Source organism: Aquarana catesbeiana, linkage group LG01 (genome assembly GCF_042186555.1).
Source record: "Aquarana catesbeiana isolate 2022-GZ linkage group LG01, ASM4218655v1, whole genome shotgun sequence".
NCBI lineage: Eukaryota > Metazoa > Chordata > Amphibia > Anura > Ranidae > Aquarana > Aquarana catesbeiana.
The window spans coordinates 290,604,903-290,619,938 of NC_133324.1; the positions used below are offsets into that span (position 1 = coordinate 290,604,903).

Sequence of the window (15,036 nt, forward strand, 5' to 3'; positions counted from 1 at the left end):
AAACCAAAGTCTTGTCTGACATTACACTTTAAATCTATGCAATATAGTTACAAAGCAGTAAATGTGGCAGTTACAAAACATTCACTGCAAATAAATCAATCATGGAAATGTAAAACACTTGCCACCAGTAAAATACACATGCAATGAACGCTCAGTGAATTTCACTCTCACTGCTTAAAATACACCTCTAATAGTGATGTCTTAAAATGTGAGTGAGTTTGTTATGTTTGACATTGAAAATAAAGACTTATGATTTCTGCATTTGCATAGGTGTGGCGTAGCTTTGGCATTGAACAAGCTTGCCCAGTATCTTGACAGCTCTCAAGTTAAACCGCTTTTCCAGTTCTTTGTCCCTGATGCCCTTAATGATCGTCACCCTGATGTCAGAAAATGTATGCTGGATGCTGCTTTGTCTGCACTGAACACACATGGAAAGGTGATGGAAGTCTTGCATAAAAATATGAAAACCTAACCATGTTTGTAATGCCTTATACTGTATTTAGTAAGAATTTCTGGTAATATATACAATTCTTAACTTACTGTTGATAAATATTTCTACATTTCAGGACTGTGTTGGCTCTTTACTACCAGTGTTTGAAGAATTTCTGAAGAATGCACCAAATGATGCTAGCTATGATGCTGTTCGTCAGAGTGTTGTCATTCTCATGGGCTCCTTGGCCAAGCACTTGGACAAAAGTGATCCTAAAATTAAGCCTATTGTGGGAAAACTTATAGCAGCTCTCTCAACGCCATCACAGCAGGTGTTCTTTCTCATACGTTTGCATTCTGATTAGCATTTCCTTCTGAGCAGTGCTTATGACTTTTTTTTTTACTGTCTCTCAAAGGTTCAGGAATCAATTGCCAGCTGTCTGCCTCCTCTGGTGCCAGCAATTAGGGATGATGCTGGTAGTATGATCCAAAAGCTAATGGCCCTTCTTCTAGAGTCCGATAAATATGCAGAACGAAAAGGAGCCGCCTATGGTTTGGCCGGGCTAGTGAAGGGTTTGGGCATCCTTTCCCTGAAACAGCAGGAGATGATGACAACCCTGACAGAAGCGATTCAAGATAAAAAGAATTTCCGGCGTAGGGAAGGTAAGAAAGTGATGGTATAGACCAGGGGTCTTCAAACTACAGTCCTCCAGTTGTTCAGGAACTACAATTCCCATCATGCCTAGTCATGTCTGTGAATATCAGAGTTTTACAATGCCTCATGTCACGTGTAGTTCCACAACAGCTGGAGGGCCCTAGTTTGAAGATCCCTGGTATAGACACTTGCCAAAGAAAATGGTATCCAAAACGGACTCTCTCTCTCTTTTTTTTTCCCCAGGGGCCCTCTTTGCTTTTGAGATGCTTTGTAATATGTTAGGAAAGTTATTTGAGCCATATGTGGTTCACGTATTGCCTCATCTCTTGCTGTGCTTCGGTGATGGAAACCAATATGTGCGAGAGGTAAGTCTTGATCTTACAGAATCTTGTATGCTTTAAAAATAAAAAGCAGATAGTGATTGAAGTTCTTTAATGTCATTTCTGTCTAATTCAGGCAGCAGATGAATGTGCCAAGGCTGTAATGAGTAATCTCAGTGCACACGGTGTTAAGCTTGTATTGCCATCCCTTCTGGTGGCTCTTGAGGAGGAATCCTGGAGAACTAAAGCGGGTAATTCTATATATTTATTTTACTGTTGGCTGTGTCAGACTTGGTGGGATTTCATCAGCCATCTGCCAACTTTAATTAGAATATTTTATATGTCAGACTATTAGTCACTGAGACACTGAATAACGATGTCCTGATGTGCTGTCTTTTTGTAGGATCTGTGGAGCTGTTGGGAGCTATGGCTTACTGTGCTCCAAAACAGCTATCCTCTTGTCTCCCTAGTATTGTGCCCAAGCTCACTGAAGTGCTTACAGACTCCCACGTAAAAGTACAAAAAGCTGGGCAGCAGGCCCTTCGTCAGATTGGCTCTGTAATTAGGAATCCAGAGATCTTGGGTGAGTTCAAGTTGTAAATTGTAAAGTTGTTTAATACCTGTGTGTTATATTTACTTTAAAATGTAATAAACTCAGTGTTATGCACATTTCTTTGTACTTTGACTTTACTGTCGTTCTTTATAAGGTAATGTTGGCTTTTGTTTATCCTTTTAAAGCTATCTGTCCTGAGTTGCTTGATGCACTTACGGACCCCTCAAGAATGACACAGAAGTGCCTGCAAACATTATTGGACACCAAGTTTGTTCATTTCATCGATGCCCCCTCACTTGCCTTAATTATGCCTATAGTACAGCGGGCATTCCAGGACAGATCTACAGACACTAGGAAAATGGCAGCACAGATTATTGGGAACATGTACTCTCTGACTGACCAGAAGGTATTGTTTTGCTAGTTGTCCTGGATTGTCTTACAAGTAGTTATTTGCAAGCAATAATACCAGATCATGAAAGAAATTAGCACGCATGTATTTCACTTTGTTTTTCAGGACCTGGCTCCTTACCTCCCAAGTATCACACCAGGACTCAAGGCATCCCTTATAGACCCTGTTCCTGAAGTAAGTTTCTTTGGGTGTTGACCACATTTTCTGCAGTCCATGGAAATAACTTCCTGATAACATCTTGGATTATTTTCTTTATAGGTTCGTACTGTGTCTGCTAAGGCCTTGGGTGCTATGGTGAAAGGAACAGGGGAGTCTTGTTTCCAGGATTTGCTGCCATGGCTGATGGATACTTTGGCATCCGACTTCAGCTCAGTGGATCGCTCGGGTGCTGCACAAGGTAACTGCTATGGCATAGAAATTGTTTTATATTGAGTGCTATGTAGGAAAAATTAACATAATCACCTTTGCTTTTCCCACAGGTCTTTCAGAAGTAATGGCTGGTTTAGGAGTTGAGAAACTAGAAAAGCTAATGCCAGAAATTGTAGCTACTGCCAGCAAACCAGACATTGCTTCTCATGTCCGTGATGGTTACATTATGATGTTCATTTATTTGCCAATCACTTTTGGGGACAAATTTACACCCTATGTTGGTCCCATTATACCATGCATTCTAAAGGTAACTTGCTTGTTTGAGTACTATGTTATAATGTGGGATCAAATTTTATCATGGCATTTTCTTTTAAAATTTTACCAGGACTCTTACATTATCTTTTTGATAATACTATTCCATCCTTGGCTGTCACCTTTGTTTATTTATTGTCAAGTTTGTTTTTAATCATGCTATCACTGTATTTTTTTTGCAGGCCCTAGCAGATGAAAATGAGTTTGTACGTGATACGGCACTACGTGCAGGCCAAAGAGTCATCACCATGTATGCAGAGACAGCCATTGCACTCCTCTTGCCACAACTGGAGCAGGGTCTGTTTGATGACCTTTGGCGAATAAGGTTCAGCTCTGTTCAACTTCTTGGAGACTTGCTGTTTCATATTTCTGGAGTGACTGGAAAGATGACCACGGAGACCGCCTCTGAGGATGACAACTTTGGGACTGCACAATCCACCAGGGTAAACTATCAGATACTGTTGTACAGTAGCATAGCCAACATACAAACTAGATCAGTGATGGTCAACCTAAAATTAATAGAATGCCTCAAATGCGCCCCCCAACCCTTCCAGAGGGCTGCACAATAGCAGTGTGCTTTCATGCATCAACTCCTGAAAATTTCAGTCCTCTTGCATTTTTTTTTCAGCATACAGCAACACACACTGAAGAGTCTGTGTACAATAATTCCCATGATTCGTGTCAGTTGACACCCCAAACCCCCCCCCCCATGCCTCTAGATATTTGATAGTTTTTTTACCATATTTTTTGTGAAGCATGAACATAAAATTATCAAATAATATTCTGAAAGCATCAAACACATTTTTAACATTACCTTGCAATTGTTTTAAGGCCATCATTTCTGCACTTGGAGCTGAAAGGAGAAACCGTGTGCTAGCTGGATTGTACATGGGACGTTCTGATACACAACTGGTGGTGCGCCAAGCTTCACTTCATGTGTGGAAAATAGTTGTTTCAAACACTCCTCGCACACTCAGAGAGATCTTACCTACTCTTTTTAACTTATTGCTGGGATTCCTTGCTAGCACCTGTGCTGACAAGAGAACGGTAAGTAGAACAGTATGTATTCCTCTTAGCCGTAAAATGACATCCTTATAACAAACTAAAATCAGGGGCTTTGTTCTTCCTTTAGATTGCAGCCAGAACACTTGGGGACCTAGTCCGGAAACTTGGGGAGAAAATTCTTCCTGAGATCATTCCAATTTTGGAGGAGGGTCTGAGGTCTGATAAGAGTGATGAAAGACAGGGTGTGTGTATTGGTTTAAGTGAGATCATGAAATCAACAAGTAAAGATGCGGTAAGTGGTAAAAGACAATAACTCATCTGATCATTTTCAAACCTTTTTATTGTTTAGTGTGGGCATTTTTTAAAATATGACAGAAGCATTCATTTTAACCCCCCATTTATTCTGAACTAGCTTAATTGTTTTTACATTTTAGGTGCTGTTCTTTTCTGAATCCCTAGTACCGACAGTGAGGAAAGCTTTGTGTGATCCCCTTGAGGAGGTTAGAGAGGCAGCTGCCAAAACCTTTGAGCAGCTGCACTCCACCATTGGTCATCAAGCACTGGAAGACATTCTGCCATATTTACTGCAACAATTGGTAATTACATTTATAGCAAGACAAAGCTCAAATCTTAATCTCAACTCCAAGCTCATCCTTCCTCTTTCTTTTTTCAGTCCTCGATGATGCAGACATTAGTACCGACACAGGGGTGTTTTATGAAATTAGTGGGCCTGTGTGTAAGATCATAAGTTGGACCCCATTGCTTGATAAAAAAAAAGTTGTTTGCTTAGTGCCACACATTGAATAGTGGGGATGGTTTTCATTATGCCAGAGATCTTGCTAGGATTGTAAAGACTTGGCGCAGCTTTGAGCAGAATAATGGGTGTGGCCAAATTGTGCTAATGGTGGAAGGGGCTTAAGGGGCATGATTAAATAAAACAAACAAAAATCTTCTTGTACCCATAAAATATGCTTAGATTGCTGTTAAACAAGTAAGCCTCACAGAAATGTATACAACTCGGCACAATCATTTAAAAATAAACTTTTTCCGTTACATTTGATTTGTGTACACTGAAAATAGACAGCTAACACTTCATCTAAGACTACCTTAAAGAAGAACTTCATTCAAATAGTCAGGAACTGCTTAGCAACCAGCAACTGTTCAGACAATGGTATTCGGTTTTAAGGGACATCTCCCTCCCGCGGCTCTCCCGTCCCACCAGGAGGCTCGAGCGGCCAGCTGACACGTCCGCCGGCTGGCCCAAGACCTGAATGAAGCCGGAATCTGCTACCCGGAAGCAATGTCATGACACCACTTCTTCTGGTTTACTCGGCTGCCAATGGCGCAGATTTAAAAGAAAAACCCTAGTATTTTGGCGTTTTGAATACCTTTAAGTGCAAAGGAGGGATTTGGGGTCCAGAGAGACAGTGTAAAAAAAAAAAATTAAGCGTTTCGTCCCTCCGTTCTCGCGCGCAGAAGTGAACGCATGCGTAAGTTGTTCCCGCAGATGTAAACTGTGTTCTAACCACACGTGAGGTATCGCCGCGATCGTTAGAGCGAGAGCAATAATTCTAGCACAAGACCTCCTCTGTAACTCTAAACTGGTAACCTGTAGAAATGTTGAAAACGTCATTAATTTTTAAGTACCGTAGTTAGTCGCCATTCCACGAGCGTGCACAATTTCAAAGCGTGACATGTTGGGTATCTTATCTACTTGGCGTAACATCCATCTTTCACATTATACAAATAAAAAGGGGCTTAATTTACTGTTTTTTAGTTCATGAAAGTGTCTTTTTCCCCAAAAAATTCATTAAAAAATAAATATATAAATACAGCGCTGCGCTAGAGGATGGAAGTAAATGACAGCCAACACACCTATAGACCAAGGGTAAAAACAATATACAAAAAAGTGTAGCGCTATAAACCCCCAAAAAAACGTAGTAAATAAAGCAATATAAAGTGTATAATAAACTGATATTACAAGCTTATGATGTATCCTTTAGAGTAAAAAATAAAACAAAGTGATGTATTGTGAACTAAAACTATTACTTTGTGTACCAAAAAAAATTAATACATTTAGAAAATGGTTTGTAAAGAACAAAGATAAAGTCCAAAAGGAGGCCCAATGGAATTGACACCATTAAGAGTTCTTATCAAGAAAGTCCACAAATGTTGATTGCAAATGTTGATGTCTCCCAGGACATGGTGAAACAAGCAATAGTTTCTTTAGTAAGTGTTAACGCTATCAAGCTATGTGAGTTTTTTTATTTCTCGCATGGTATATGAATATTCGTATGGCCTCTATTGGATTGTTTATGCTTTCTGGATAATTGTGGAAGTCGTATTGCCATCTCCTTTTGCCAACTATTGAAGACATCCGAAGAGACGTATCATCCAGACCTGTTGGTCATTAAGCCTTTTTGACTTGTATGTCCTTTCAAGTCAATAAGTTCTGGTAAGCCTCTTGATGCCTTCGGTGGCGGCTTCTGAATCATCAACAGTTCTCCTGCTCACCTTTGGTGTTTTTACACTTCCACTTACCTGCCTGATCTAGTTGATCCCTTTTATTGTAATGTTTGGGTGGACTTCAGTCCTCTACCTTTGGTAAGCCTACATAGACCCCTGGTGGCGTATTTTTTTCACTTTTTTTCTTCTCTTTTTTTTTTATCACTTCTGCAATCAACATTTGCGGACTTTCTTGATAAGAACTCTTAATGGTGTCAATTCCATTGGGCCTCCTTTTGGACTTTATCTTTGTTCTTTACAAACCATTTTCTAAATGTATTAATTTTTTTTGGTACATAAAGTAATAGTTTTAGTTCACAGTACATCACTTTGTTTTACTTTGTACTCTAAAGGATACATCATAAGCTTGTAATATTAGTTTATTATACACTTTATATTGCTTTATTTACTAAGTTTTTTGGGGGGTTTATAGCGCTACACTTTTTTGTATGTTTTTTTTTCCCAAAAAAATTCAGTTTGAAAGACCGTTGCACAAATACCATTTGACAAATTTGCAATAAAAGCCATTTTATTCTCTAGGGTCTCTGCTAAAAAAAATATATAATGTTTGGGGGTTCTAAGTAATTTTCTAGCAAAAAATACTGATTTTAGCTTGTAAGCAACAGATGTTGGAATGGGCTTAGGCATGAAAGGATTAAGATCTGCTTATGTTTGCATATATTAGCCCAGTCTCCTTAATGTATGATGTCCTCCCATAGGATGATGAAGAGCTGTCAGAATTTGCCCTGGATGGACTCAAACAGGTTATGGCAGTGAAGAGTCGTGTTGTACTTCCTTATCTTGTCCCAAAGGTGAGTCATATAACACAATTGCTGTAATAATAAACTAAACATGTTTGCTATTGTTATGCAACTGTTATAATCCTTTTTAAAATTTGGTGGTTTTGTAGCTTACAAGTCCTCCAGTGAACACTCGCGTCCTGGCCTTCCTTTCTTCAGTGGCGGGTGATGCATTAACAAGACATCTGAATGTCATCCTGCCTGCTGTAATGACTGCACTGAAGGCACATCTGGGAACAGAGAATGAACAGCTGGTAATAAAACTGTCAAGAATTAAACTAGATATACCTCAAAGTACTAAACCACATTGGTTAGGGGTCATGTGAGATGAATGGTGAATCCATTGCAGTTCCTAAACATACTGTACATAATGTAGCCAAGTAAAATAGCATTTATACGTCGTTCTTTAGATGAACTAAAGTGGTTTGGATAAGTTCTGAAACATCTTCAACATTACAGAAGAAGTCCAGTTGAAAGTGACTAACTATTACTTGATATACCATGACCTAGGTCAGTGATGGTGAACTTGGCACCCCAGATGTTTTGGAACTACATTTCCCATGATGCTCATGCACTCTGCAGTGTTGTTGAGCATCATGGGAAATATAGTTCCTAAACATCTGGGGTGCCAAGGTTCGCCATCACTGACCTAGGTAAATGAGAACCCTTACAGACAGCATTTATGTGCTATTAAGCCCAAAATAAAGAGGTTTATGTCCTGCTACATAGAATATGGAGTTTATATGGTTCATGTCAATAGAGGGGCATTTCCAGGAGATCTTGATTTGACTACATACTGAAAATTGTGATTGTTGGTGTGGGCACCATCTACACTGGCCATATTTATACATTCCCAGCCTAGGTTAAAATTATACAGGGAGATACTTGTCATCTGAGATATGCAGCTATGTATTGCTATGTTTGTAGAGACAAGAGGCCTTGCGCTTCATATAGGAAAAATCCTGTTAACAGGCCCCTGTATTAATTTCCATAACGCAATTGACTAGTTCCTATTAACCCCTTGGCACTAGCACCACCCGTCCCTTTAAGGGGTTTTAGATGCCGAGAGGCGGGCTGGGTTTATAATCATGTGACCGCCATGATTGGCGGTCACATGATTAGAAAGCTCTCGATTGCAAGCAGCGATCAGGAGCTTTCTGTTAGCTGCCGGTAACTATGCTGGGCATGCGCTTTTGGAACAGCTGTGTTTGCAATGTGGTACGCAAATATGCGGTCGCTTGGCATCAAGGCCCACCCGAGAGGCCACATATATGCGTGCCATCAGTGCCAAGAGGTTAAAAAGTAATAATGTCAAGCCAAGATCAAGAGAAACTGTATTTTATTATTGTAAACCAAATAGAAGAAACTGAGCGCACTGGCCTTACCATTTATCAGATACCAAACATAATTATTTGATTTAAATGCTCACAAGCATAAGTAAATGAGGCAGCATATATGTATAAAACAATTTTTCTGACCGGAAAAGAAAGCTTATAATGTAAAGAATCCAAAGCATGCTTCCAACCACCAGGGATGGTCATAACCTGCTTGTGGTATAATGGCTAATTTGTTTCTGTGGTCCCAACCCCTGTCATCAGAGCCTCTGATGAATAGTAGGGTGAGACCCCAGGCCCTGACTCTGCTGGCTGACAAATTGTCTACGCTTGGGATGTAAATGGCAGACAAGGCTGGGACTTTAACCACTTCAATACAGGGCACTCCCCTTTGCCCCCCTTCCTTCCCAGGCCAATTTTCAGCGTTGTCGCATTTTGAATGACAATTGCGCGGGCATGCAACACTGTACCCAGACAAAAAATGTTAGCTTTCTTTTGGTGATATATGATCACCACTGGCTTTTTTTAATTTTTGCGGCACTGATGGGCACTAATAGGTGGCACCGATGGACACTCACAGGCAGCACTGATTAGGAGGCACTGATGGGCATCCCTGGTGGTCTCTAGTTGGCACCCTGGATGGGTCTGCACAAATAATCAATGCGCTGATTATCAGCTCAGACCCCCCCACCCATGTCAGGAGAGCAGCCGATTGGCTCTCTTCTACTCATGCCTTGTCAGCGCGAGTAGAGGAAAAGCCGATTAACGGCACTTCCCAGTTACCATGCGATCAGCTGTGATTGGACACCAGTGTTAATTTTGGCAGCAAATCTCGATTTAGTTTTAGTCTTAGTCTTAGAACTTAAATAGCATTTTAGTTTTAGTCCCATTTTAGTTTTGCAATTGTTTTAATTTTAGTTGTATTTAGTCGACTAAATCTCCAGGATATTTTAGTCGACTAAAATCTCCAGTACATTTTAGTCGACTAAAACTAATTTTAGTCATCTAAAATCTAATGGGTGTAATTAAATTGTAATGCATTATTTAAGCATTTTTCTACAATTTCCAAACTCATTATATACTGCTGGAGTGAAAAATTGAATATTTTATTATTTATGGTATTGAGGTATGAACATGCACTACAGACCAGTGTTAATTTTGACGTCAAATTTCCATTTAGTTTTAGTCTTAGTCTTTTGACTAAAATGCCATTTTAGTTTTATTCCCAATTTAGTCTTTTGACTAAAATGCCATTTTTAGTTTGTCATATTTTAGTCATGTCAGTTGTTTTAGTTTTAGTCATATTTTAGTCGACTAAAATGGTATTAAGTTAGTCGGCTAAAATGTTTTAGTCAACGAAATTAACACTGTTTGACACAGCTGATCACACGGTAAAGAACCTACATCAGGCTCTTTACAGGAATCAGAGATGTGGTGTGTCAGACTGACACACCACACCACTGATCGCTGAGCGCTCCAGGCTCATCCTGCTGGACATCATATGACGACCAGTCAGGATAATGCAACCACTTTCCGTCCGTCATTCTGCTATATGGCGGACGGGAAGTGGTTAAGTTCTGCCCAGGACAGTGGTAGTTTCACCAGCTTTAGACCTGGAAGGTCTGTGGCTAACTAATTACCAGAAATAGTGTGGAAAGTGGCTGAAGGTCCCTAGCCTTGTAACATCCAGTTCAGTGGGGTCCAGTCAAGGCACCTAAATCCATGCTGATAATAGGCCACGCTGGATATCGGCTTTCGTAGTGACTGGGTTTAGCAGCGACTTATGCAAAACCTGGTGCCCAAAGGTCACTGCCAGGCTAGCTCTGTAACATCAAATCCAGCAAGGTCCACCAGGTAAGTCTCCCTGGTGAATGTAGGCAATGGATTCCATACAGAACTTCTGAGTTTGAATAAAGACATTTATACCAGTTAGAACCAAGAAGGGGCAGATATGCCCTCTTTCATCTTTTGAAACCTTGAAAGGTTGGAGTAAAACCCCTGAAAACAAGCACTGGAGCAATAACACCCTGATCTAAAAGACCTTTCAGAGAAGCCTGGAGATTGGATTTGTGTGGGGGGGCGTGGCCTGGAGCGGCATGGAATAGGACGCTGAAAGACAGAGCTCCGCCGGCCTTTGATCCTTACTGAGTGTCCTGAGACCACAAACGTAATCACAGACCCGCAAATCACTGCCGCCGCACCGGGAATCCATAAGGAGTATGTCGCCGCCGAAGAAAGCAACTTCATCGGCTGTAAAACTGGGACAAGTCCGCCAACAAGATATTGATTCCCCGAGCCAAGATGGCGCCGCCGCGCAGGGAGAGGAGCCTTCCGTCGGGACGGATACAGCGAGGGTGCTGGAGGCAATTACTTCATGCCAAGAAGCTATCACAGCCTGTCAGACCACCCTTACAGCGTGGATTGAGAAGGTTAAGGTGGACATTTCATTAGTCAGGCAAGATTTCCAGAGGCTGAAGGGAAGGGTCACTGAAGCTGAGACCAGGCTGAGTAATGTGGAGGACTCCCTCCCCCCCTACAGAATTCCACGGCAGATCTGCAGCTCCAAGTAAGTCAGCTATTACAGAAGCAAGATCACATTGAGAATAGGCTCAGACGCTGCAGTTTTAGATTTGTTGGACCCCCTGAGGGGGTGGAGGGGAAAGATCCCCCCACGTTTCTGGAAAAATTACTCTGCGACACATATGGGAGAGAATCGTTCTCGCCTAAATTTGTGGTTGAATGTGCACATCGCCTGTTGGGCAGACTACCACCACCAGGAGCACCCCCGTGCACGTTTATAGCAAAATTTCAGAGACAGAGATGCCATACTTCGTCTCAGCAGTGAGAAGGGTAACATTCCCCTCGGAAACAAAATGGTTGCCGTCCTCCTGGACTTTTCAGCGGAAGTGCAGCACAGAAGGCGCACATTTATGGGAAGTCAAGAGGCACCTCCACATTGAGAATATTAAGTATGCAATGCTTTTTCCAGCTCGGCTCCGAGTGGAGGGAGAGGACAGAGCTCATTTCTTCAAGGATCCAGAGGCTGCTATCGCATGGCTGGAGCAGAGAGAAGCCCACAGATAAGTAGCTATAATGCTTCTTTCCAGCCCCGAGTCACCTCATGGCCCCTCAGGGTTTTCCCCATGACCATACCCCGGACAGCCCCCCAGAAATACTTGGAGGAAAACTAGTAACACGCTTATGGACTGTGTGGACAGCCTTGTATAACCCGCGACTGGGGGGCCGAGTGACTGATTTGCATTGGCCTGGATTGGTCCTAACTGTTCCCTTCATACTGTCATGCTCTGCTGGATAGTACAGTCGCACACCCTCATATGAGGATATATCAGGCTGAAGACCGAGGGGTTACTGTACAAGTATTCCCCACATACTTTTGCACGACAGCCTCATTCCCGGCCTCTGACTTGATGGAACATATTATCGACCTATTCACCTGTCTCAGAAATATGTGGTCCCCATTTCTAGCTAGCGGAGTGAGTGTCTACCTTAGAGATTGGATTTATGCGGTGATACTGGAGAGTTGGAACCAAGCAAGGTGCTGTGAATAAAACCAGCATCTAATTCCTGAAAACCACCCAGCACACCCAATCATCTGAGATATAGGCAGTTTAAATGTCTACATAGGTTAACTGACATCCTCTCGCTTTGACAAGTGGGGACACATGTTCATGTAGAAGAAGACTTGTTTATCAGATTTATCAGACTTGGAGCTCCAAGCCTTGTATGTGGTTTGGACTTGCTTAGTTAGCTGAGTAACAAAAAGAACCTTTCTTAAAGAGGAAGTAAACCCCGATGGGTTTTACTTCCTCTTTTGCTCCCCGCAAGGCCTGCAAATGAAAAGCATAATGGGCTAGTATGCGTCGCATACTAGCCCACTATATGACACCTGCAAACTAAGCCCGCACTGTCCCCAGTGCAGGCTGCATCTATCTTCGCCCCTCTTCCTTCCGGGGCCGCGGACTCCGGCTCTGTGACTGGCCAGAGCCACGTGATGTCACGGCACACGCTGGGGAAAGAAACGGCACGGTTGTCCGTTTCTTCACAGCGCCTACACCAATGACGACATTGGCGCACGTTTAGGATATATTTCCACTACCTATTGGTAAGCCTTATTCTAAGACAAAAGGGTTTACAACCACTTGAACCTCCTGTGAAGGTTGAGCCTTCTCAGACTGAGCCTAAAGCGTCCTTCATGACCGTATCCAGAGTAGATCCAAAGAGATGTCATCCCTTTAACACTTGTGGAGTAAATGTTTTTGGAGACAGGTTTTACAGTCCAGCAGTATAACCAAGGTGTTCTTCACATACAGACTGACAGGAAACCTATTTGGTAAATGAGATGGGAGACCTCCTGTCTGTCACCAGCCTGTCAATTTTGTAGCTGAGGGCTACAACTATCAAGGGATCAACCACAATAGTGATCCTTTCTGATAGCCTTAGACCAGTCGGTCAGTGTTTAGGTCATAGCTAGAACAGGGTGAGGATCAGGATCTGCTAAGAAGAACATAGCTCTAGAGAGAGGTCTCTCTAATCTAATCTCTCATCAGTGGGCTCTTCAAAGAACAGATGCATCTTTCACCAGGATGATGGTTGATTTGAGGCTTTGCTGGATCCTCAGAGAGGGCAGACTACTTTTAAACAAAGTTCTCTTCATATGCGTGCAAGGCTGATAAGCACTTGAGGGGGGACAGACACTTTGTCCAGGTGTTGCCAGTCTCTAAAGGAAGACTTGGAACAGCTTGGCAGTCGTTGTAGCTCTAAAAGACTACAGACTAAGAACAGCGCTGGTGGAAGCAACAGGCTAATCCTCTTGTTTCAAAGTGGTGTGTATTGCATCAAGAGCCAAAACATTCTCTTTCAGTTTGGGAGTGATGGCAGAATACTGTGAGTCTTTGGAGGCAAGTTTGTCCTAAATGGACTGAAAAAAACAGGAATCAGTGGCTAATAGCTCAGAGGTCTGTTAAGGTTTTTTTTCTCCTTACCTTGCACACTTTGATGAATTTATTTACCAAGATTGTGAATGTCCAGAGTGGCCCCTTTGTTCCGAAGTACTTTTGTGACCCCCCCCCCCCTTCTGTGGTGGATCTGCCATTTCGAGGATGTGTAAAATGTCCGTGCTACCAGTGGAGGAGGGCCCCTATTTAAGAATCTTGCCGACTGTGGAGCAGGATTGATTACCCACTCCATGTTTACCATTGCCAGGTCGACTGCTGCCAGTGTTGATGGCAGTCCAGGTGTCTCAGGCACTTTCTGACAGGTATATTAAGCTGGCGGTACGATTGGTTCGGGCCCAAGTTACATATGTGATGCACCCTTGAATGCTCTCCCACTCCTTTCCAAGCTCCCCGCCTTGGTGGGAGCGCATCGGTGCTGCTTTGCCTCAAATGTTGATCTCCTGAGACTCTGGAGGGGGCTCCTTTTCCAGGGTGACAATCTCCGTAGGGCTACCTTTGGTGGCATCATTGACAACCTTACGAGTGGCAGGAACACTGTCCTCCCGGAAGCCAAGCAGAGAATAAAACCACATTGAAGACCCGGGCCTTCCGTCACTACTCAAGGGAGACTTTGCATTCCCCTGGCTCCTGGAGGTGCTTTGGTCTTGCTTCCAGCAGGCCTGGGAAGTCCTTTCTCACCTTCCATTGCACGGTGGTTCCAATGGAAGCCAGCCTGTCCAGCTGGGGAAGTGTCCTTTGGTTTCCTGGCGGATTCAACAGATGCGTGGCGGCACCATGAGATTAGTATCGCATCATTTACACAATTCCTCCGATCATTCTGGTGGTTTCAGACTGGCTTTGTGTCCGTGGTGCACTGATGGTCGCAGACGCTCCCAGTCAGCTTAAAAAACCTATAAACCATGCGCTTACTCCAAAAAAGTCATAGATGTAAGCAGCTAACACAACAAATAGAAAATTTGTAATAAATCATATATAACCAAGTGTAGCGCTAAAAAATGAGAAAGAAAATATTGCTATACCACATATAATAGCAAAATGAATTGTGAAAAGATAGTGTTTTGTATACTTTGTGAACATTCATACATATAGAACACTTATGTTATAAAGCCTTAGGGTCACCAAAAGTGATAACAGGATGTAAAAATGGCAATAAAGTCCAAAACTGAATGTGCAGATACGGTGAACATAAATTTTGCAATGGTGATAAATTCCAAAACATATACTCGTGAGAGATTTCTGTATGTAATCCAACATGTGCTGACAGACCCTTGTGCGAAACCGCCACCTAGGATGACTGGAGGCTTACCAGAAAGTTGGGACCCACCTAGCATACGCTATATGGGTCAAACGGGCTTGGATTGCTCACTGG

At 42.4% G+C, this 15,036-nt stretch overlaps 1 protein-coding gene across 1 annotated transcript in view; it reads left to right on the forward strand.

The window, feature by feature from the left end:
- GCN1 (GCN1 activator of EIF2AK4) overlaps positions 1-15,036 on the forward strand; it is a 97,231-nt gene that overhangs the window by 64,759 nt on the left and 17,436 nt on the right. The window contains exons 32-47 of the mRNA XM_073629318.1: positions 271-436; positions 567-761; positions 846-1,092; positions 1,328-1,449; positions 1,541-1,655; positions 1,808-1,987; positions 2,143-2,363; positions 2,472-2,540; positions 2,625-2,763; positions 2,846-3,042; positions 3,230-3,490; positions 3,879-4,094; positions 4,180-4,344; positions 4,487-4,648; positions 7,277-7,369; positions 7,468-7,611. Coding sequence (XP_073485419.1) covers positions 271-436; positions 567-761; positions 846-1,092; positions 1,328-1,449; positions 1,541-1,655; positions 1,808-1,987; positions 2,143-2,363; positions 2,472-2,540; positions 2,625-2,763; positions 2,846-3,042; positions 3,230-3,490; positions 3,879-4,094; positions 4,180-4,344; positions 4,487-4,648; positions 7,277-7,369; positions 7,468-7,611 — 2,692 coding nt within the window. The remainder of the gene's footprint in view (positions 1-270; positions 437-566; positions 762-845; positions 1,093-1,327; positions 1,450-1,540; positions 1,656-1,807; positions 1,988-2,142; positions 2,364-2,471; positions 2,541-2,624; positions 2,764-2,845; positions 3,043-3,229; positions 3,491-3,878; positions 4,095-4,179; positions 4,345-4,486; positions 4,649-7,276; positions 7,370-7,467; positions 7,612-15,036) is intronic.